This window comes from Aptenodytes patagonicus, chromosome 2, assembly GCF_965638725.1.
Source record: "Aptenodytes patagonicus chromosome 2, bAptPat1.pri.cur, whole genome shotgun sequence".
Lineage (NCBI taxonomy): Eukaryota > Metazoa > Chordata > Aves > Sphenisciformes > Spheniscidae > Aptenodytes > Aptenodytes patagonicus.
The window spans coordinates 130,175,626-130,197,442 of record NC_134950.1 but is presented as its reverse complement, the minus strand read 5'-3'; the positions used below and the strand labels follow the sequence as shown (position 1 = coordinate 130,197,442).

Sequence of the window (21,817 nt, the reverse complement as noted above, 5' to 3'; positions counted from 1 at the left end):
TGCAGAGAGATTTGTGCAGCCAAACAATTTGGGTATCTGTGCTTCGTATTTAGCCACAAGAATGTTGTAATCATGAAGAAACCTTTTCAGGTCTTGCTTCTACCTTTTCAGGTCTTGCTCCTCAGCTTTGGTCTTATGTTCATAAAATGACATTTGTTTTTGTAAAAAATGAGAGATGTTAAGATAGAAATTCCCAAGATGCTTTGAAGAGACTCTAAAAACTACGTGTTTACTGGGAGCAGAAGGCAGAAGCAGGGGCTCCTAAGAAGCATGATTTCAGCTTTCAGGGAATATCAGGCCAATGCTCTACTGTATCTTTGGGGATCAGAATAGAAGTGACACAGGGCAGGTCCATTCAGTTATGGTATTCCTGGCGTAACTGGAAGATAATGAGTGTGAGACATTAAATTTACCCATAGCATCCTTGCATTGACCCAGCATCTTAAAAGTCTTTTTATCTTTTAAAATACAGAGCCAATTGTAATATTCCAGTACTAAAATGACAGATGTAATTCTTCTAGTTATATTAACTTTATTTAGCTACTCTTAATTTTATATAACTTTAATTTATCTTAAAATAAAGATGTATACTTTTCAAATACAATATTCCTTGACATGGCCGGTTCATTTTTTTTTCATTTTAGATCATCATACTTATACCGTTTGCTTCCTGACCTCTCACATCAGCTTTTACAGCAGCTTTCAAGAAGGTAACTGATTTCATGGTTCAGAGCAATGATGATCCTTCAGAACAAAGGTTTGAAGCCAGAGATAGTTGGAAAAATGCAGATAGAGTAAAAATATAAATATATATATATCCCTCCCACAAAAATACCATCTCTTTGGGTCAGAACAGAATAGTCATTCTTTAACACTTTGTATGGAATTTAAGAAAACATCCCTGAACCTATTTGTTTTTCCAAGTTCATACCCAGCCATTTCCCTGCAGGCTGATTCACACTGTTATTCCAGTGAGTGACTGTGTCTTCGATGAAATGATCTGTTTCCTTGTGCTTTAGGCTTCCTCTTGGCCCTGGCGTGTTACTGTAATATGAAATATGATGACACATTTTTCTTTTATAGTGCTCTCCATATTGAATGTATTGGCAAGTAGGTGTAAAGTGTCTTCTGTTTGCTAGCTCCTTTGTCAGCTACTGTGGACATACCCTTGACTGGAAGCTGCCCTTGCCCAATCAGATCACTGTGCCAGTATTTTCCTTGACATATATATATATATAATAAAACTTGTGCTGACATCCCGGGTAAGTTGACTTGTTACTGACCAAGAGGGTGGTGGAACAGCAAGGCACAGAAAATCCACTATACATTCTAACATTTAGGCTTTATCCTTTATTAGGTAGTGAGTAAGAGACATAAAAAGAATTGAGTTTGTTGTTTACAGCTGAAATTTAAAAGAGACTTGTGTGAACAAAAACTTGTTCCATAGAGCACTGTGACAAAAGAGGTCCAAGAAAACTGAAGGTGTCATTGCAAATTAGCTGATGAAAGTAGTTGGAATGACACTCTTTTTATTTCTAGCAAAACTTGTATTAACTCTGCCCTTAGTACTGTGCCTCCATACATGCCACAGGCCACATTTTGGCAAGGATCAGCCTGTTGATTTTGATGGCATCACAACAACATGGCAGGATGTACAGCAGGTGTCCATGCACCAGAAGGCCATGCGTAAGAGCCTACAGGTTATTTGTGGGTCTCCCCTTTTTCCCATCTGTGTATTTTTTTCATGGGGAAAAGATCGCCTTCCCAGACCTTCTCCCTTCCCAAAACGCCAGTCCTCCTCTGCTCATTTAGCAAGCTCTTACTTACACAGTCTATTACAAAAGGCTCTGGAGATAAACGGTGGTTCATGGAGCACAGCTTGAAAACCGGTGCCCTATTCAAGGAGGAAACTGAACACAGCTGGCAATGGCACTACAACTTCTGCAAAAAGATGGAAGGTTGAAAGCAGGCTTGAAAGACCAAGGCCAAGGTTTTGCTAAGAGGAGTTGAACGTTACTACACTACACTATATTTATGTACCCAAATAAAAGGAAACATTTTCTAAATTGAGTGGTAGGTGCAGGTTTTGAAGGCTGGCCTGTTTACTGCCTCTTTACTGGGAGCTGTAGAGTAGGGAGCCCTTTTAAATGTCAGCCCCTAGTTATTTAGGTGCCTAAACTTGGCTTCAGGATCTTACTCATACTCTTCTTGTTTTGGAAATTGGGCCAAAGCAATCCAGCTAGTAACCAGCCCTGAAATCACCATCGCATCTTTTTCATGGCTACATAGGAGTGAATTAAGTATAATCAAAAGCCCATTTCATTTCAAGGCACAAACGTTTGCAAATAAACTGGATGAAATACAAATACATAATATAGAACTTATTTTAATACTTCTAGATAAATAAATGCATCTCTTTGGAATTCTTTGGACACAGACATCCATGGAACCTCTTCTTTCTCTCTTTTTATATATATTTTTTTATAAAATCTAAATGCAGAGAGGTTTAAAAAATGGCAAATACCAATGTATATGGAAGGCTCACTGATGAACTGCAAGTCAAAAGTGCTGTATATTCCCATCCTCTATATCTCTCAACTGTCCATATTAACCACAGGCAGTATTATATAACCACCACATGGTCAATATTTTGCATTACTACCTTTTAATAAAATCTTTCAAATCATTTCCCCATCTAAACTTAAATTATGTTTTTAAATTTTATTCCTCCTAAATGTATGGTAGGCATTTCACTTAGCTACACATCAGAGTGGTCGCATGTGACTCAGCAGCGCACTCCATAATATTAATAGATACTTTTCAGCTCCCTATGGGAAAAAGCAGGCAGCAAGAATCAGATTCAAGAAGTCTATTTTTTTCTCTGCTGTTTGTTACTTACCACTTAATGACCCACATGTGAAACTCAATGGTTATATAATTATTTTATATAGTAGATTTTCTGTTTATAAGTTATTTTTCTTACTCTAACATATATACAATATATCTATATATACCCCTGATAAATCTTACTTTAAAGGGACACAGTCAACCCCTTTAAGCCTCACAGTAAATATATAAGGCTTTAAGCTGTCCATACATAAAGGTCAGCTACAGAATTCAAGGGTCCCTTCAGATCCTAAAGGTTGTATTTGTTCCAAACCCACAATGTGCAGTTATCTCGCAATATGTATCTCATGTGTTGCTGTTTACATTTTATAGGTCTACTAAGACATTTTATATCACATCAGTAGGAAATAAAACAAGAGAATAAATCTGTTTCTAAGACTAAGCCTATTGCAAAAAATGTTACCTGTATCTACAGACTCTCCCACTGGTGTGATATAAAAAGAATATGTGCCATTCTTGGGATGAAATTCTGGCTACATTGCAGTCAGGAGGAACCTCATGCTGACTTAAATGAGGCCAGGATTTCTCTCCTGCTTTTCATTTGCTAGTTATGACTATGTGTAACCCATTTGTGTCTTCCCTCTGCTCAACACTAAAGTGTCAGGCCTGTTTCATGACAAGAGTGTATTTTTTGCTGTCCACTGGCATGCCTTAAACATTGATCTATCCTGTATGTATTGCACCTTTTGAATATACACACACTGTACACATACGTTCTCAGTTAAATAAAAGTTCGACCTATTCTGTGTACAGCATCTGGATTTTTTTGTTTTTCTCCCCCACTAAATCTTCTTTATCATTTACTTTGCCGTAACCATAGATTATCTTCACACCCATTCCTCTACGGGTGAGGAAAACAATTTTTGCTCACCAGGAACAGCTCCACATTATTGTCATCATTTTTGACTGCTTACCAAAGCAACGTAATTTGTTCATTTTATCTTTTGCAACTCTGTTAGAAACCTAGTGGCATAGATAGAGACACAATACTACTGTTTTACAAGACATCTATTGTATCTACTTTTGTTCAGATAAATACCCAGTAACTGCTGATTTGGCAGGAGGATTGGTAAGGGTACTACTATTCACAGTGTTTCTTTTTTTTCCTTCTTCTTTAATCTACAGAATAAAGTATTTTATGTACATTGGAACCAGTTAATGCCCTTTAGACAAATTTGTAAGTTGTTTCATAAAGCAGGAAAGACATTGCAGGGAAATATGTGCCAAAAAGCACAGTCAAAAGGCTTCATAAGTTTTATATGTCACTACAAGTCAATGCTGGAGATCAGTTCTAAAACGATCAATACTCAAGAGGAATGTTCTCATCTGGAGAAAATACTGCCCATTCCCCCTTTTAGAATTTGTTCAGTTCTCTATCAAAAGTCCTGGCTCTTCATATATACTTTAAACTATAAATAAACACTGCATAGTTCAATGTTCTTGATTTTCTTTTTTGTTTGTTTGTTTTGATTTGAAAAATTATTGCAGTACAATTAATTCCTGTTTGGAGTTCAGTAAGGAGCAAACAGCACAGGAGTATGGGTGGTCCGTATAGGCCCTGGAGCTGGTCGTAGGAGTGCTGGAGGAAGTGCTGAAGTCTGGAAAAGGGTGGCTGCTGGGGCTGTTCGAAGACTGAAGGGGGAATTCACAGCCACAGCAGCAGCTGCTGCTGCAGCTGCTAGAGGATTTGGTAAGATTCGTGGAGCCATCGGCTTTGAAGGTTCCTTTGAAAATACTAATTTTACCTGTGGGAAAGAGACAAAACAAACAAACAGAGAGACATAATTTGTTCATATTAGCTACACAACAGGGAATTTGACTTAAGATTGTAAGTGCAAAATCAAGTAAGAGAGGCCTTGTAGTGGCTACTGTCTCTACGAGCTGCAGGCTTGCGACAGGAGATACGCTCTCACGCATTGGACAAGGGTGAGCAGGATTTGGTTGGGGACAGAGTTTCAATGTTCATGCCTTATCACTGAGACTTATAATTTAATTCGAGATTAGAAATCAAAGCAAACCTAAAAAGGGGCTGGGCAATCTGCACCAAAGTAAAGCTGCATGTACCCTGCAAGAATTAAATAAAGAAGAATTAGCTATCAATTAAAAGACCTCCATCTGGACAGCTTTATGATAGAGACCAGAGCAGAATGAAAACACATCCTGTTCCCTTGTCTGGCTAAGAAGGTACTTTTGGTTTTATCATTAAGATGCAAGTTCTACTTAAAATTAAGATCTCCAGCTAGCTCCTCTTTATTAGTTCCTGCCTCTAATAACAAGCAAATAAACAAAGCTTATCTTGCACTGGTTATGAAAATCTCCTAATGTTTCATATGTTCAAATAGGTGATGAATTCTATGGGTGCTACCCTATGTCATCTTGCTGTGTCTTCAAATGTTTTTTTACCAAGATACTGTTCATTCCTACAAGGACTGTGAAAAAAGTGGCATATATTTTAAAATGTTGTCATGAAAAACTCTTGCCTATATAATTTAGTATGGTGCCAAACCATGGTATTTTTGTTACTGTCACTGAGGCTTCTGCTTTAAAAATGTTTAAATCATGAGTCTTGTGTACTACCAAATAGAATTTGAAAAACTCCTCATTTAGAGTTTCCAAAAAGAAAAAAGATAAACTCAAGCTTTTCCCAGACTGAAAATACTCACGGAGGTCCATTATTATTTAAGAGAATTTAAATTTGGTATGCATACAAATGAACATCAGAGTAGTCTGTATAGATTTCTGCAGATTTTGATGGGATTTCAAGTTTCTAATGAGAAGCCAGGAACCTGAATACCTTTCTTGTTCTGGTTTTATAACTCTGAGATAAGAATAGAAACCTCATCCACTGACAAAGAAAAGTTCCCATTGGCTCTGATGGACTTTTGGTGGATCTGTGTCCTGGCATGATCTGAGGCCCTTTGCAAAGAACGTAAGTCTGAATATGTGGTATTGAATATACGGAATATGAATATATGTACCATGCTGTGGTACATCTCAGTGTAAGTATGGACACTTCTCACTCACAGGGAAACACAATTTCTCATCCTTGAATTGAAAAGGGCTTTTAAATAATTAACTTGCACTATATCAGTCTGATACTTTCCACTCAACAGTATCTTGGTGAGTGAATAGTCAGAAAGCAAGGACAGGAGCAGTCTGGCATGAACCACCAGCGAGTTTCATCATTACACTATCACCATATTCCAAAAAAATCTGTTGGTTCTTTACCAGCCAGATGGATACAGGATTTTGAATTTTCCTAATACCCATTGGCAACTCTGATGGCCTCAATGTCTTTTAAAGCTCTGGGAGAGAAACTCAGAGGGGACCAGATTCTGTAATTCTCTTAATGGAGGACATAATGGATGCTAGACGCAAAATTCCTCATGGTGCCTATGAAAAGCAATGATCTGATCTTTTCCTTGATCAGTGTTACACTCACTGATCCAAGCTGTCTTCTTCCCTTGCTGAGCATTTGACTTTTTCCTCCTTCCTTACATTTTTTAGTAAATACTTTTTTTCAGCCTTGTTTAGAACAGACAAGAAAAAAAAACTCTCTCTCAAAAAAAAGAACAGGACTCTAATTGTGGTCAAGAATTCCCAGTGAAGGATGTTTTCATAAGAGCTATTTTACTGCAGAAAGTTTGGACTGATAATGCCTGATAACCTCTTTCTCTCCAGTGTAGTATTTTATACACGCTGGACATTTGTGGCTTGAAGAAATATCAAGTAAGTCCCAACATTACAAGATTTCTTAAACTCTGAAATAGTACTGTGGGAATTCATAAAGCTCCTTTCTCTGAAGCCTGCAAAACTAGACTAGACAAAGGAGTACAGATGATATTGAAAACATGGCATTGGAAAGTTTTTGGTCTAGAAAAGCTATGAAAATGTAGTATGTCCTTTTTCTAACTTCTGTAGAAAAAAAATTTGGTGATGCTCATACATTTTTTGTCATGAAGACCAAAGATCTTACGTGACTTTATATTAACTGTGATTCTGTGATCTTGCCATTCTTGGAGGAATCAGGAACTTCTAATGAAGTTAGATAGCTTTTCAGTCAATTTATCAACACAACACGGTTCTGTTCAAGATAGCTGCAAAAGCAGTAATATTTAGTATATACACTATGTTGTGCCTTCACTTCAAATGTCTCTGCAAGTACTAATTAACACACAGGTCAACATTAAGAGTAACGTACCCATTACTCGTTTCCTTTTCAATGAAGTAAACTAAGGGACAGTAAATGACTTGAAAAATTAACAGAGAGTAGAGAAAAAGTCTACAGCTCATCTAAAACATTTACATTCAAAATAAAATTAGCACATCTTTGGCTTGTTGCTATGCCATTCTGCATTTCCAGTGACATCAATTTTGGTATTTTTTCTATTCAAAAGCAAAAAGACTAAATGGAGAACTGCTCTTATCCTTTCTCAGTGTAGCCTCTGTCCTACTCCTTCTTAAATCCCCTTTGCCTCTTTGCTCACCTCTGGACTGACTTGTATATTGTGAGCAATTGGGAGTGAGGGAGCAGGAAAAGGACATGTTGCCTTTATTCATCTGTGCAGCAACTAAATGCCTTGATCCTTGGCTGGAGTTCTCAGAAGTCACCATTACATAAATTGGCAAATAGAGAACTGTGCACAACACCAACAGTAATGTAATAGTTATTTTCATACCCTAGGAAACAAAGAATTTCCTAAAGGAATAATAACCCTGTCAGAGAGGCTTTAGTGATTCCATATCCTACTTACCTAATTACATATTTTTTATTCCTTTCGGCATAGCTTATATGTATTGGAGACCTTGGTCTTCCTGGTGGATTACTGAAAAACCCTATGGGGCTATTTCCCCACTAGTGGATGTACCAGAATGGTGCACTGCATTATACTACAACATCTAGGAGAGCTCCTACCCAACTGAATCGTGCGTGAATATACCTATCATGAGGGCTGCCCCAACAAGGACACACTTTCTGTTGTCAAGAAAAGAGCTTTAACTCAACTTAAAGAGAACTGGGTTTTCACAGAAAAAAGCTCCATATTCTGCCTGCATTAGAGAAGATGGTCAAGGAATAAGGGGCTAATCTCTATGAGGCCAATGAATCAACATCCTCCCCCTGCCAAAACCATCTATAAACCCTTACAAAACACCATGGCACATAAAACAATCATGCAGTTTATCTGATGGAGATAAATGTCAGATGTTTCACTATCCCACCCACAATATAAACTGTTTCTTAACTAATGGCAGGATCCTAGCAGGGTTTTTTATTAAAAAGTAAACCTTTTTCTCAGCTTTTGAAGCTAGTAAGAACTGTGTTTCAGATAGTTTATCCTGGCAGTCGAAAATGTGACCGGAACCATCCTGAAACTGAGTGGAATGAAATAAGAGATAGATTTTTTTAATTGTTTAAATTGTTATCTGAATAATTTTATGAATAAGGATAAAGGTTTTATGTTTTATTTAGTTGTTTCATCACTATTGTCCTTGGTGAAAACTGGAAAAATCCTGTTTGACATCTGGATGTTTCTTTCGTCTGTTGCTCTCTAATGACCTTGGAAACAAGCTTCTTTTCTGAGGTTATTCAGAGTAGCTACAAAAAACACCCATCAAAATACATATAAAGTCCCCTGTGGGCTTCCATGGGCTCATTCAGACACTTGTATAACCCCCATTGCTTACACTGTTCCTCTCATTTTAAACATTTTTCCACTTACATTTTCTAAAAAAACTACTCAGCAGGGTTAAAATAAAAGTAAAATAAAAAGGTGATTGGCTTACCCCTAGAGGATGTGTTCCCTTTTGGAGTTTGTTGTAAGGGCTGTATTTAGGTTTAGGCGGCTTCCCAGCAGCTCTGTCTTTGTGCCTTCTACTGCTTATGTGCTGTTAAAATACATTTGGGGGGGGGGGAAAGAGTGATATTTCCTTAATAGATCATTTCAGATTCTGCTTTACACAAGGGTCCTCCAATACTGAAGGCTACTGCTCTCCACAACAGCATTACTTTGACTAATTCAATAACGAACGGGAATAGGGTCTGTTCCAATTTGAATGATTCTTTGTGCATCACATATTGGGACTGTGATTTTCCACAGTGCTCAGTTCAACTCTGCTTCCACTGTAGTCAATGATTTTCTCACCTTTGTTAACTTCAACAGGACCTGAATCAGGTCAAAGATAGAAGCCTTGGAAAAATTCCTCCCTATCTCTATAAAGCACCCATCAAATTCAACGCACTGCTGATAGAAAGTTTTGGAAGAATATTAGATAGTAGAGCATCCCCTATTTGGGGGGGGGGGGGAAATGTCAGAAAATTGTTTAAATCCCTAAGAAGCCTAGACATCCTTTTAAGATTTCAGCTGAAAGATGGTTACATATCAAACTAAGTGACAATGAAAAAGACCCACAAAATCCATTATCTTCTTCATAAAATCTATGAGATTTTACGAGAATCCTTCCACACAGACTTTACTGCAGTATTAGACGTAAGGGACCTTTTTCAGAACTATATTTTTACTTTGATTTTCTTAAGAGAGTTCTCGCGAAAAAAGACAAAGAACTGGACATTTTTTTCTCCTGAAAGCAGAAGACAAGTATTGCTATTGTCCATTACAGAATTTATCTTCATTCTTGTAAAGTACCTTAACAAGTATTTAATTCCAAAAGGCATGTGGAATTAAACTAAGTGTTTTTCAGAACAAAGGCTTTGTTCATCTGAAGAATGACTGAACATAACTTAGTGTAATTGCAATTTAGAGGTCATGCTTCTCAGTTACAGAGTAACGCTGATAAAAAAATATTACAAATCCTCTCCATCCCGCGTTTCTAAGCAGGTTATTCAGTGTTTTGTGAAAATACTGGCTGCACCCACCTCCACATCTTTGTCAAGGCAAATATCAGTCAGTATACTAAATGGCAGGTTTATTAGCTCATGACAATTATAGTAGTCTAAAGACAGTTGTCTTCAGACAACTTTAGACATGTTGCAGCTTACAGCTCCTATAACTCTTTAAGACATATATATAATCAAGAGCTTTTGAGTAAATATATTCTGTGCAAGGGAAAATCATATCCAAAACAAAACATACAGCATGAAAGACAAGTACAAAGGGCAAAATCCGTAAGCTCCATTTGGACGTGAACTGTTAGAGTGACACATGCTGATTGTGTTGGTACTTTATCACCATGAAAACAAAGAACAGCCAAGGATTCACACTCTGCAAGCTAGCTGAGTACCTGTTTCAGTTGTGTCTCAGAGTTTACGTGCACATCACATATTTCACAGTGAAATGTTTTGTTCTGAAGGCCTGTGTTTCCTTTATTCACAGGTCCTTTGCCTTTTACGCCTGCCCGGGGAAAGGCTTTTATGGTTCCACTTCCATTCCGAGCTTCCAGCATAGTTTTGTGCTTAGTCCCTGGAGACATTAGAAATGGGAAACAGAAACAACTTTGGCAATTTGGTTGCATTCATTGTTTTATTTTCTTTTTAAAAGAAAATCATATGAACCTCAGCTTGGTGCCACGTGCTATCCTTGGATTATGCCTGTGTTTGTCTGTATCAGATTCATACCAATGTAACAATATTTCACATATGATATTTAATTATTAAATTACATATCTGTAGGTAATGCACTAGAACAAAGCAGCCACACCAGTAAGTAGTGGCACAATCAGGTATCCTGATGTGAAGTTAAATGGGTGTGACTTTTCTCATTAACTCCTGCTGCTAATAAGACCTGAATTGTAGTTGCAAAGGAAGAGTAATTTAGCTATTAAAGATGTAGTAGGCTTTGATTTGTAGTCCTCCTGAATGGATTGACAAACAGTATGTATTAGGTAGCTTACACTTAAGTCTGTAATTAACTAATTAGTCTCCAAATCAAAAAGGGGCAGAGGTTCCTGGCAGCAACCTATGGATCCTTAATGGCCTGGACAGAAACCAAAACGTGTGAGAAACATACATGTGAGAAAAATGCACTTGCATTTTTTATTAAAATAAAGATTGGATAGAAAACAATAGTGTCCTGTTGCTTTACCTTTATTCAGACCAGACAGTTTCTTACACTGTTAACTGCCACACAGGTAGTCTGTGATGATAATGGACTACTACCATGTACAGAATTAGTGTGCCACTGATAATTGTATGCATCCACATGTACACTTTTACAAGCATGCATGTGTGTGAGCACACACACAGTTTATCAGCATAGACAGCAAAAACTTGGAGAGTTGTGCTTAAATATTCAGAATAATGTTTTGACTCTCATCTTGATCAGAAGAATATTTAGAGTCTAACCCTCATATGAAATTAAATAGGTTAAATGGGTACAGCTTTATGAACTTGAATTTTCACCAGTTGAAGATCTGGCATACAGCAAACACAGCATTCAAAACTGATTAGGCTTTGTTTCTCATGAATACCAACAAATTATCATTTCCTTTTTAATTTGAGTGGATTCTATAGACATGCCAAAGTTATTTCTTTTTTTATTACATCATAAAACCATTGATCGTCTTGCTGCAGGTATCTCATAATGTCTCTATGTTTCAAACCTAAGGTTCTCTGCCTGTCTCCTAACTCTGTTTACCCTGCAGGCAGGTAACCCCTGACATCCAAAATCAGGAGTTTTTCTGTAGGATTGTAATAGGTGGTCATTGCCACCATATTAAATCCCAAGATCTTTTAACCCTGCTCACCACAAAGCCAATCAATAAGATGCCTAAAATAGTGACTGTGAATGATGGCTCTCTACTACCGGAACTTATCGATGCCACTAGCTCTAATAACAAGAAAAGGCTTAAAAATTAAGAAAGATGGAGGTAAGCAATTACTCATTCAACTCTCATGCAGCAGTTGCTATCAGTTGATGAAAAGAAAGGAAAAATATACATAATTTTAACAAGTTATTAACAGACAATATGGAGCTAAGAATTCTAACTCTCATCGTTGAACTCCGACTGACTGATGCTCCCTCTTTCAGCTTTAATTTGTTAGATTTCAAACAAAACTAATGGCATTCACACTCAGTTTGCTAGCTGGCACAAACAAAAGTATGCAAACTCTGAACACCAAAGGTAATGAAGCATGAGCTGTCATTTAGCTCTATAAGGTTTGGAAGCTGCAAAAGTTAAAATGTAAGAAAATGGATAACTTGCATGCAATAAAATTCCTTTCTTCCCCCTTTACGAAAGCCTCTTTGCCTGTCATTTTTATTCTCTAATAGTTAATGAATTCCATGTAATTGCCAGTTTTCTGCCACCTCTTTGTCCCTTCTGCAAGAGATCTAATCTATTCAGGGGAAGATAATTGCAGAGCTCTTGAGACACAAGGAAAAGAAGAAAGCAAGCACTGCTCCATCTCACCACTGTTGTGCGCCTCCAGCTGCGAGGCAGAGTTGACAGCGACTTTGCATAGTGAACAGTACAGCAGTCTTTTTGCTTTTTCTTCCTCAGTCTCAACGGAAGGGCATGTGGTGCTGCTAGTGGCTGTCGTGGGGATTTTCTCCACTTTAGAGGTGATCTCAGTTGTCATAACACTGCTCTTCCGGATTTCCACGGTTGTCGTCGTTGATATTGCTGGTGTCCCTGTGGTAACGTCTGTGGGCAAAGAGAGGAGATGGAAACAAACAAAACAAAAAAAAAGGTTGTGACCTTTGGCATTTGCTTGTTTGCATCCTAATGCTGTAACCACACAGAGAGCCAGATTGTGCTGGTGATGGTTTGACTAACGGTAATGAACTAAATCTGACCTTATTCTTTGTATTTTGTGTGGTTACAAAATACAGTACTCCCATGTATCAAAATGCCACGTATTCTGTCTCCTGCATTCTGCTAACACCCATTAAAAACAGAATACGTAAACTGAAAAGACAGGTCACTAAGACCGTACTGTACAACTGAAAGATAATCCACTAAAAGAGGTCATTTAAATGACCAGTACAATAGGCAGTTAAAATTTATACGCAGCACTTCAGACACATAAACTGCCATAGTACTGCATAATACTTGCACTGATTGAGTAGCCAAGTTAAAGTTTTAACATTCTGTACTAATAAAACTAAAATGAAAATAATTGTATGTTCTTGATATCTGATAAAATAAAACGTTAAATTGATACTTCACTTGATATTAGCCAAAACTAATATTAAATGAATGAAGGTAATTATTAATGCATTTATCCATGCATTATTATTGCATACTAACAATACATACTAATAAGAGTAATTAAATATACAACATTCTATACCTGAGACCTACACAAACACTAATAAGATTTCTGTTCTGTGTATCAGTAGTATGTTTGGAAAAACTGTAAGCATGTTATATAGCTAAATCTATTTGGAAACCTAGTGCTTGCATCTAAGGACTTGTGCTTTTTCTGTAGTTTTCAAATCCAAAAGAGAGAAAATACACAATGATATTGTGGTTTGAATAATATATACATGACATTTGGATATGGCAGTATCATTTGGTAGTTAAGTACTTAGCAGGGTAGAGGACAGTAAGATCCAGCACTGAGCCAGTGGAGAAGATGGCAAGTAAGGGACAGGAGAAGGAGAGAAAGGACAGGAGCTGTTCTGCCTTTGCAGTGTTGTATTTTGTCATACTAAGCCTACTGAGTAGCAGCTTCCCCTGTAAAAAATCTTACTCACTTTACTGAGATACTCCTGGTATTGGGTACTTTCCAACATAGGCATTGGAGAAACAGTCCAGAAAATTAGACACTTTTCAGTAAAGGCAATTGCAGGAATCCACACTCAGTAGTATTAATCTGATCTATTAAAACAGGATGAAGAACAGCCCCAGTACTGCTTTTGGGTTTTTTTGTTTGTTTGTTTGTTTGATTGATTTTGGGTTGGTTGGTTTGTTTTTTCAGAAAAAGTTTTCAGTAGCAGATAAGATGAACACAGATCTCTTACATCACTGTGTTATGAAAAAGGTCCCCACCATATTGAAAGTGCAAAGTGAAAGATTTATGAAGTATTTTTTTCTCCTCTAATCAGCGCTGGAGGCCCTGTGTCCAGCTTGGGGACTGCAACGTCAAAAATTAACAATTACTTGCTTTGTTGTTAATCCAGCAGCAATACAAATGCAAACCAACAAGAGAGGGGTTGTGATGGAGGAAGCCAAAACAAATTAGAGGTTTAGAATATATTGTCTGTGAATACGGAAGATGAAGGGTAAACACTGACAACGTTTTCCATATCTGTAGAAGGTAGCTAAAAATAAGAGAATAAACCCTTCTCCTTGATCCCTCCTACTAGGACAAGGACTATTAGATTAGAGCAAGAGAGACTTAGATTAGACATCAGGAAATTCTTTCTAATATTAAAGCTTGTAAAGCCTGAGAATAGCCTACCTACAGAGATCAGGAAATATTGCCTACTGGAGAACTTGGAACTGGCTGAACAAATATCTGCAGGAGCAACCCAGGTATGATCCCCTTTCAGTCAGTGGGAATAGGACCCTTCAAGCCCTATTAATTTCTATACATTTTTTTTCTTACATATATTTTGTAATGTTTCCACATATTCTCCCAGAGGGTTTTTAAAAATTGTTATTCATAAATCCAAGAAAGCAGAGTTTGTCATGTGAATATTCTACATATTGCCAGGCATTAAAGCATATAGCAAAAATAAGGTCACATTCAAGGTCTGATCAAAGTATTTTTTTTTCCTGAGAGTGAGTCTGGATGTGGTTATATCCTGAAGGTACTGGGGATGTCAAATACTGGTGCAGAAGGAATGGTGTTACCTTGCTGAACATTCTCTTATTATTTTCTACAGACCAACAATAATGTTTCAAAAGAAAAACACTATTTTGAAATATTAAATCTTTTGTTGGGAAACTGATGAGTAAATGAAGCCTTTGTAGATCTGTCCACAAAATTATACATTTAACTAATCACTCCTTTCCCATCCCAGAGAATCCATGGTGATGTTGGCTTTCTTTCAGTTGAAAGTTGCTGCAGTGAAATTATTTTCCTCAAAAGCCCACTCCCAGCAGTACATAACACTGCTTTTAAAACTTCAGTTTCTCCATCCTGGTACTATTGTACAGTAGTAAGTCTAGCCAATGTACTTTCCTGGTGAAAAGGAAGGCAGAGGGCAGATGGCGCCAGGGTGAGGGAAGGAAAAGAAAAAGAAGACATTAACATTCTCTCAGGATTGATGACAAGGTTGGTGCTCATACTAATCTTGCAGGAAATTAGATATGTACATCAATCACCATTACCAGCTTTGTAGTGCAAGGGTCAGTATTTTGCCCTAAGCAAAATATAGATCATAATTTCTTTATTTTCCATAGGAAAACCTGAGGCAATGAACAAACAAACAAAAAAACCTGCAGATTTTATTCTGCTTCACTTATCTGATCGCCTATATCTATGTTGATCTAATATTTCACTACGTAATTATTTTAAAGCGAAAAGAAAATACAACCAATTATGTTAGTCCTTTTGAGGGTATTTTGATATGCACACGTGAAAGCAGCATTGTATATAAAAATTAAACTAAAAATGGTAAATGTCATCAGCATATTCTTCAACTAAAAAAAAAATCAGTTTGGTGCATATATTCTGCATTTTCAAAAGGTGCCCTAGATTAATACATTATATATTCCACTAATGCAAATGCATTAATGACATCAAAACATATACAAGAAAACACCATCGAAGTTCACCATGTAAAAGCCATGACACATTTAAAGATGCAAAGCTGCTCCTCCTCATATAAACTTTAGAATTATCTGCAGCAATTCAGGAGAAAACATTCTAAAAGCTGACAAGTAAGCTTACAAAGAGGGAATTCAAATCCTCTTCTCACCAGAACTTCTAACCTAACCAGCATGTCTCTCTCTGAATATATTACAGTGTTGCTGCCTGTATACAGTTCAGTGCCTTAAATACAGGGTACAGCATTAAAGGTATAAAGGATTAAAAAAAACCCCAACCACGAAAAAGGAGTAGGAAGGCATTTGAATTGATGCCTTGAAGCCTGAATCAGCATTTCTTAACATTATATTATGACAGTGCTTTAAGAACTATTTCAATAATAAATGATCTAAAATCGAGCTGGAAATTCAGTCACAGTCAAATGGAAGATTTGTTTCTGGTGACGCAGGCTTGCAGCACTGTGCTATTTTCATACCAGTGGCCTGCAGCAAATATTCATTATTGCAACTGTCACCGCTTGGCTTTGGCATAGAAGCTGATTGCTAATATTGTATGGAACTGGACTCCAGCAGCAAAAAAAGGGAACACTTCAGGATTCACAATAATCCATTTGTGTTCCCAGTCTTAATATAGCAACAGAATAAAAATTAAAAGTACAAAAAAATTACATTAAAATCTAATCTTGGTCACTGGCAAAATCAAAGATTTATTTTAACAAGAAGACAAAGCCAGATGAAAAACATTCTGTGAGAATTGACTCCTTTGGGTAATACGGATACCATAGTTCAAGTGGAAAACTGCAAGTGTGTGATAAAGGTCCTCTTAAGTAAGCAGGATTAATTTTCTATCCCAGCTACAAGACTCATGAATTCTCTTTAGGCTGAAGAAACAGAAAATTACAACTCATGTTCTTCTTCTGAGTGTGTGAAAGTCTCACTCATCAGTTCCTGCTACTAAGCATAAGAATTTCTTATCCTGAAACTATAAATAGACCCACAGAGAGAAAAGTGCTCTGACTTCAAACAAATCACAACTATTTATGAGCATGTTTTTTCTTCCGCAATCTCAAGTGGCATACATTTAAAAATATCTGATTTAGCACATACCCATGCATTCTGGTCTCATTTAAATCAAACTTTGCCTTTGATATAAAAGGATTGAGCATTTGGCCCATAATGCTGTCCAGGAAAAACCAAAAAACCCAAACACCCACCCCTCCCCAGAAACTAGAAAGCACATTCTTTCTCATGACAAACAGAACTTGATATGAAATATTTTACTATACTATAAGACCTCTTAGTATTGCAAAAACATTGTCAGCTGGCTCACTTATAGCAAACGCACATCAAGTAACAGAATACTCCCGTACGGGTGCTTGATACTGGCATGTTCAATATGTCTCGGCGTATTATTTTCCTGCCTACTAAGAACTGGGTCCTCAATTTCCTTGGGCTGCTTTGAAAATCCCATGCTCTATGTCCCCTGTGGTAATTACATTTGAAAATAAGATGTAATTTCTTTTGAATCTATAAATATAACAGTGGAGTATATCAAAAACAAAGTACCATCCCAAAAATAACTGCGATTGACTTTTTTTCATGTTTGGCTGACTTTCTGTACTCATATGCTAAAACATAAGCATGCGTGCTAGCACATTGGCTCTGGCACTTAAACACAACACTGAGGAATTTTGACTCAAATGTATTGACCCCTCCTTCTTTACATGTGCAGAATACAAACTTGCATATTTTGTGGTTGGTGGGTATTTGGCCCATTACAATATATTGTACAGAAAATTCTTTCGGTGTCATATTATGAAAATTCCAGTCATTAGACTTAGTTTTACTTTCAAAACCTGGATTCAATCTATTTTTTTATAGATATATCTTTCCCAGAATGTTTTACTTGGAGAGTCACAAGTACATTTTTAGAACTTAGAAGGACCCATGTAATTTTTTTGCAAGAAAAAACTGATTATAACAGCATGGTTTAGAGAGTTAAGTACCGTACATCACAGTTTTTTTGGTATAAAAGATCAAAATATCTGAATGACAGTTGTGTAATTCATTACTTTATGATTATATTATTATATTTATGATTAATATGCCATAATGGAAGAGTCAAGAGCTCTGAAGTAGTGAACAAAGCTGTGTGTGACCAAACAGGAGCAGAATTTGAAAATTTTTGATGAGCTGCCTTTTCTGATCTTGTTTTTTAAACACCAGCTATCGACCTGTTTTCTCTCCCTACCCCTGTCACTGCCCTGGTTTGTCAGTCACTTTCTTGCTAAAGTTCCTTGTTACTTTGCTTTGTCTAGGTGTCCATCGTGATTGCTTTTGATATCAAGAAAGTGAAAGGCTGAACGTATCTAAGGTATTGCCCAAGCCTTTGTTCAAATGTACAGAACAAGCACTACTGAGAAACTGAAGGACTGCAAACTTTCCCAGGACCAGCATGAAAGCCAAATACCAGGAACTTTCTTCGTTCATAACTGGAGAAGGAATGACCTTAGTATTTTGACCAGTCCCTGTTTTTTAACACTTAAATAAATCACATTACACACAGTGTTCATCACTCAGAAACAAAGGATGAAGAAACAAGTGGCTCCACAACAAGTGGCCTCGTTTTACTGCTGCCTCTACTCCGTGCTTCCTGGTGACATGCCTTGGTGGTGACCTGCTTGGAGGGAGACAGAAAACAGGACGTCTGGTGGCAAAAGGTGTCCACAGAGAGCCAGAGTGAAGAGAAAGTAGCAAACTTCACGTATTTGCTCTGTGGATTTTTTTTCTCCAGTTAAACTCAATTCTGCCAAGTCCTAAAATGACCTTCTTCATTAATTAGCAGTACACAATTTTCTAATGAAATTATACCTCATTTTTACTAGCAGTTCCCTTGGTTTAAAGCACAGTTCATTAATCCTGAACAGGATTAACCGCAGACGGATGACTGCATTCCTGTTGAGGTTAATTGAACGGAGCTGGCAGCAACAGCAACAGCTGGGGGTAAAAGGCCTGTGGAAAGGGAAGGAGGAAGGTAGGGAAATGTCACACTGCATCTGAGTTTTGGGTTCTTGGACAAATGTAGCTGACAAAAACATGACTGGAAGGAAAGGAGACGATGAGGAGAAAACATTTATTTTTCAAGTTATTTTAAGCAACTCTTGGTGACGACTGGGTTCGGGCGCTGAGCTGTCCTTTCTATCGTATAGATTTCTCCTCAGCCAGGCAGAAGAAAAACGGCTTTCACCAGCTACGAGTGAAAGGGTCCCCGCGCAGGGAGCTGCAGGGGGAAGAACGGGTTGCTGGCTGAAGCTACTCTTTCCGTTTAGTTAATGAGATTCATGTGGTGAAAAATTCGATTTGAAACCAGGACAAAGTGTTTGTTTAAAGGGTGGAGCTCACAGTCAAGTGCAAAGAGGATTTTTGCAGATTGTGGGCTCAGCAGCCCTGCTAAAATAACACATTTTCTATTTCGACTCTAACTTGAAGGTTATACATAAGGCAGGGTGTTAGATTTCATTTCGATAGTTACATTTTTAGTTTGGAGGCTGCAATGTAAAACATTGCTCTTAAGAAATAAAACATGCACATGGTGGTTTGATCACATATATAGAAGGAAAGCTGTATTATCCTATACATAGGTCTCTCATGTTTGGCAACATCAAAGGCTACACTGGCAAACTGCCACCAGTTTTACATTTGCACATGCTTCAGTATGCATTTCCCAACTTTTAAGTAAAAGCAAACATAAAAGCAAACACAATCAAAAATATATTTGTAGTTTATCTTAATGCATGAGCAGAAATTGAGCATCAGTTGAGTTTACCACCAGTAAAAAACAAGGAATCAAAACCAATTCCTTAAAAGCTAAAAGCCCACTAAAGAAAAAGGTTCTGTAAGATATACTACAGTAAAATGAATTTGCCTTGAATGTACCTTTCTGCAGCACGGAGGCCAACATGTGCACAGCAGTCCCCATCCATATTATTAAACTCTCTTACCCTCCAAAACAGGTCAGCTGCACATGAACCGCCTGTCGTTGCTTGGCTCGTATTGAACTCCAGACTCTGCCCAGGGATATCTGGGAGATTTAGCTTCGGCCAGAAGTCACCCAGAGACGGCTATAGCAGTGGAAATGAAGGGATGGTTGTGTTCCCATGTCCAGGAACAGCCCTGGCACCATGTGAATCACTAGTGTAGACAGTAGTCCAAAATACTGTTTAAAAATAGGCCCTGCCTCACCACCAAGGTCTAGGTGATATGAATTGTACCTAGTCAGTACTGAAGGCAGTACTTCCCCAAGAAGAATTCAGGGAGCAATTTTTGACTGTGTGACTAACAGCAACGGCTTCAAAGTATTACCTCCGCACTCAAACACCCATTAGGGCTTTAACACAAGCCATGTACCTGGAAGAACAAATTGCTGTTACCGAGGCCAGTACATAACTATGATTCAGTCTCTGCCTGCTATTCCTGCTGCCACCACATGCCTACCCCGCAGACATGGGGAAGGAAGCAGCAGCCAAGCTGTTCTCTTTCACCTTACGCTATCAGCTATAGTGAACGAAGTGAGCTTTGAAAGGTGCTCTCTCTAACTCCCCTTCCCTTTAACAGAGACATAGAGCAGACACAGTCCAGGCTATACAGTACTGGAGACTGAGAAGTATTTTTCACAAAACAAGCAGGCTGGCAAAGCCTATTTAAAACTTGGTATCAAAAACAATTTACCGTGGAATCTCTCCCCCAGCAATCTGCCACCAAAAACAAAGAAGCGCAGAGAAGTCTTAATCACTGGCAGAAGGAGAGAAAATGCATTGCTTTCATTAATCAAATGGAACAAGGAAAGAATGAGTGAACTGCACTGCAGGTTGCATAGGATCACTCTCCATTTTAAGCAGGGAGTTGATTTTTTATGCATTTTATGCAAGCTGAACGTCCTCTTTTAAACCTCCACCTAAACTTTAAGTTTCAAAACAGATTTATAGTCCTAGAACCTAGAAGTAAATTAAAATAACTGGAATCCAACTCAGAATTTCTGAGAACTCTGACTTCTGACTGCCCTCGTAAGTGTAATACCTCATGGCATTCTCCTGTCTTGAATCCAGGAATAATTAAAGCTATTCCCTTTACAGCAGCTTACTTCCTTTACTGGAGAGCATTCAGCTAGTAAATCTGTTTTTGGCAATAAACTGATGTTGTGTCTAATACAGGAATTGTCAGAAGCTGCACAAGCATCTGTTCAACTGTATAACTTTTTTCAGTGGAGTGAAGGCAGGGAGAGCAGTGAGAATACATACATTCTTTCAGATACCTGTCTTGGAGTGCACCATAAGTAGAGCCTGTAGCAGATGTGTTCTGTGGACTGATCAGCAATGGCTTTCGTACAACCACCTGCTCTTCCATAAGTAGTTGAGATACCAAACGCCCAAATTTTGGAGGAACAAATTTCACAAGGAATCGATGAGAGAACAGAACAGGAGATGGTAGTGTTATTATCCTTAGTCTTTAGAGTAAATAAGTATTTTGATTTTTCTGCTATCCAATTTAGATTTTTAGTAGTCTTCTTCAGTCCGATGCTTTTACAAGGAATTTTTCCTTTGGCTGACCACATACTGCTGGTAACATGTTTCATAAATTGACAGGCACATCCCAAGAGTGGTACCCAGGTGAGTTCCAGGGAAAGGAAATCTCTCTCAGTTTCCGGAGAGTCTGTGAAAGGATCTTTTACTACTCACAACTGCAGTTACTATGGCCATCTGTTTAACGTGCCTTTACATCTCCAGCAGGTTCCATCATCTAAAATAAATGTTCCTACTATTGCCTGCATCCCCTCTGCTGCTTCCTCTCTCCAACCCAACACAGGTTGCTTCTGGGCTAGGACTGAAACAAAGGGCTTATGAAACACCCTGTGTCGTCATTACAGTTAAAGACATTGAATGATGTTTACAGAGAGTTACACAGGCAATCCAGACCAGCAATTTCTAAATAACTTGCTGTCATCATAGTTCTTGGCATGATTTACAGGTTTTGTTTTGCTTTTTCTTACTTTTTTTCAATAAAACAATTATTTTGTGCAACACTAGCAGTCTCTGTTGGCTACCCTGTGTCAGTCTTTCCTCTACCTTCAGGCAGCCTTCTACCAACCGAACTATTAGTTTAATTACATTAGTTGGCAGAAGCAACATGTTAAGTAAACCGCAGTGAGGTTGGACGGCCGGTCCTGGGATTAGGCAAA

The 21,817-nt window shown here is 37.8% G+C and overlaps 1 protein-coding gene across 4 annotated transcripts in view; it reads right to left on the bottom strand.

The window, feature by feature from the left end:
* Window positions 1–1,335: 1,335 nt before the first annotated feature.
* ZNF385D (zinc finger protein 385D) overlaps window positions 1,336–21,817 on the bottom strand; it is a 464,447-nt gene continuing 443,965 nt past the window's right edge. For all 4 annotated transcript variants that reach the window (XM_076331202.1, XM_076331200.1, XM_076331204.1 and 1 more), the window contains 4 exons: window positions 12,274–12,507; window positions 10,147–10,325; window positions 8,692–8,793; window positions 1,336–4,652 (listed from right to left, as the gene is read on the bottom strand). In XM_076331202.1, the coding sequence (XP_076187317.1) occupies window positions 4,419–4,652; window positions 8,692–8,793; window positions 10,147–10,325; window positions 12,274–12,507 (749 nt within the window). In that variant the 3' untranslated portion in view covers window positions 1,336–4,418. The remainder of the gene's footprint in view (window positions 4,653–8,691; window positions 8,794–10,146; window positions 10,326–12,273; window positions 12,508–21,817) is intronic.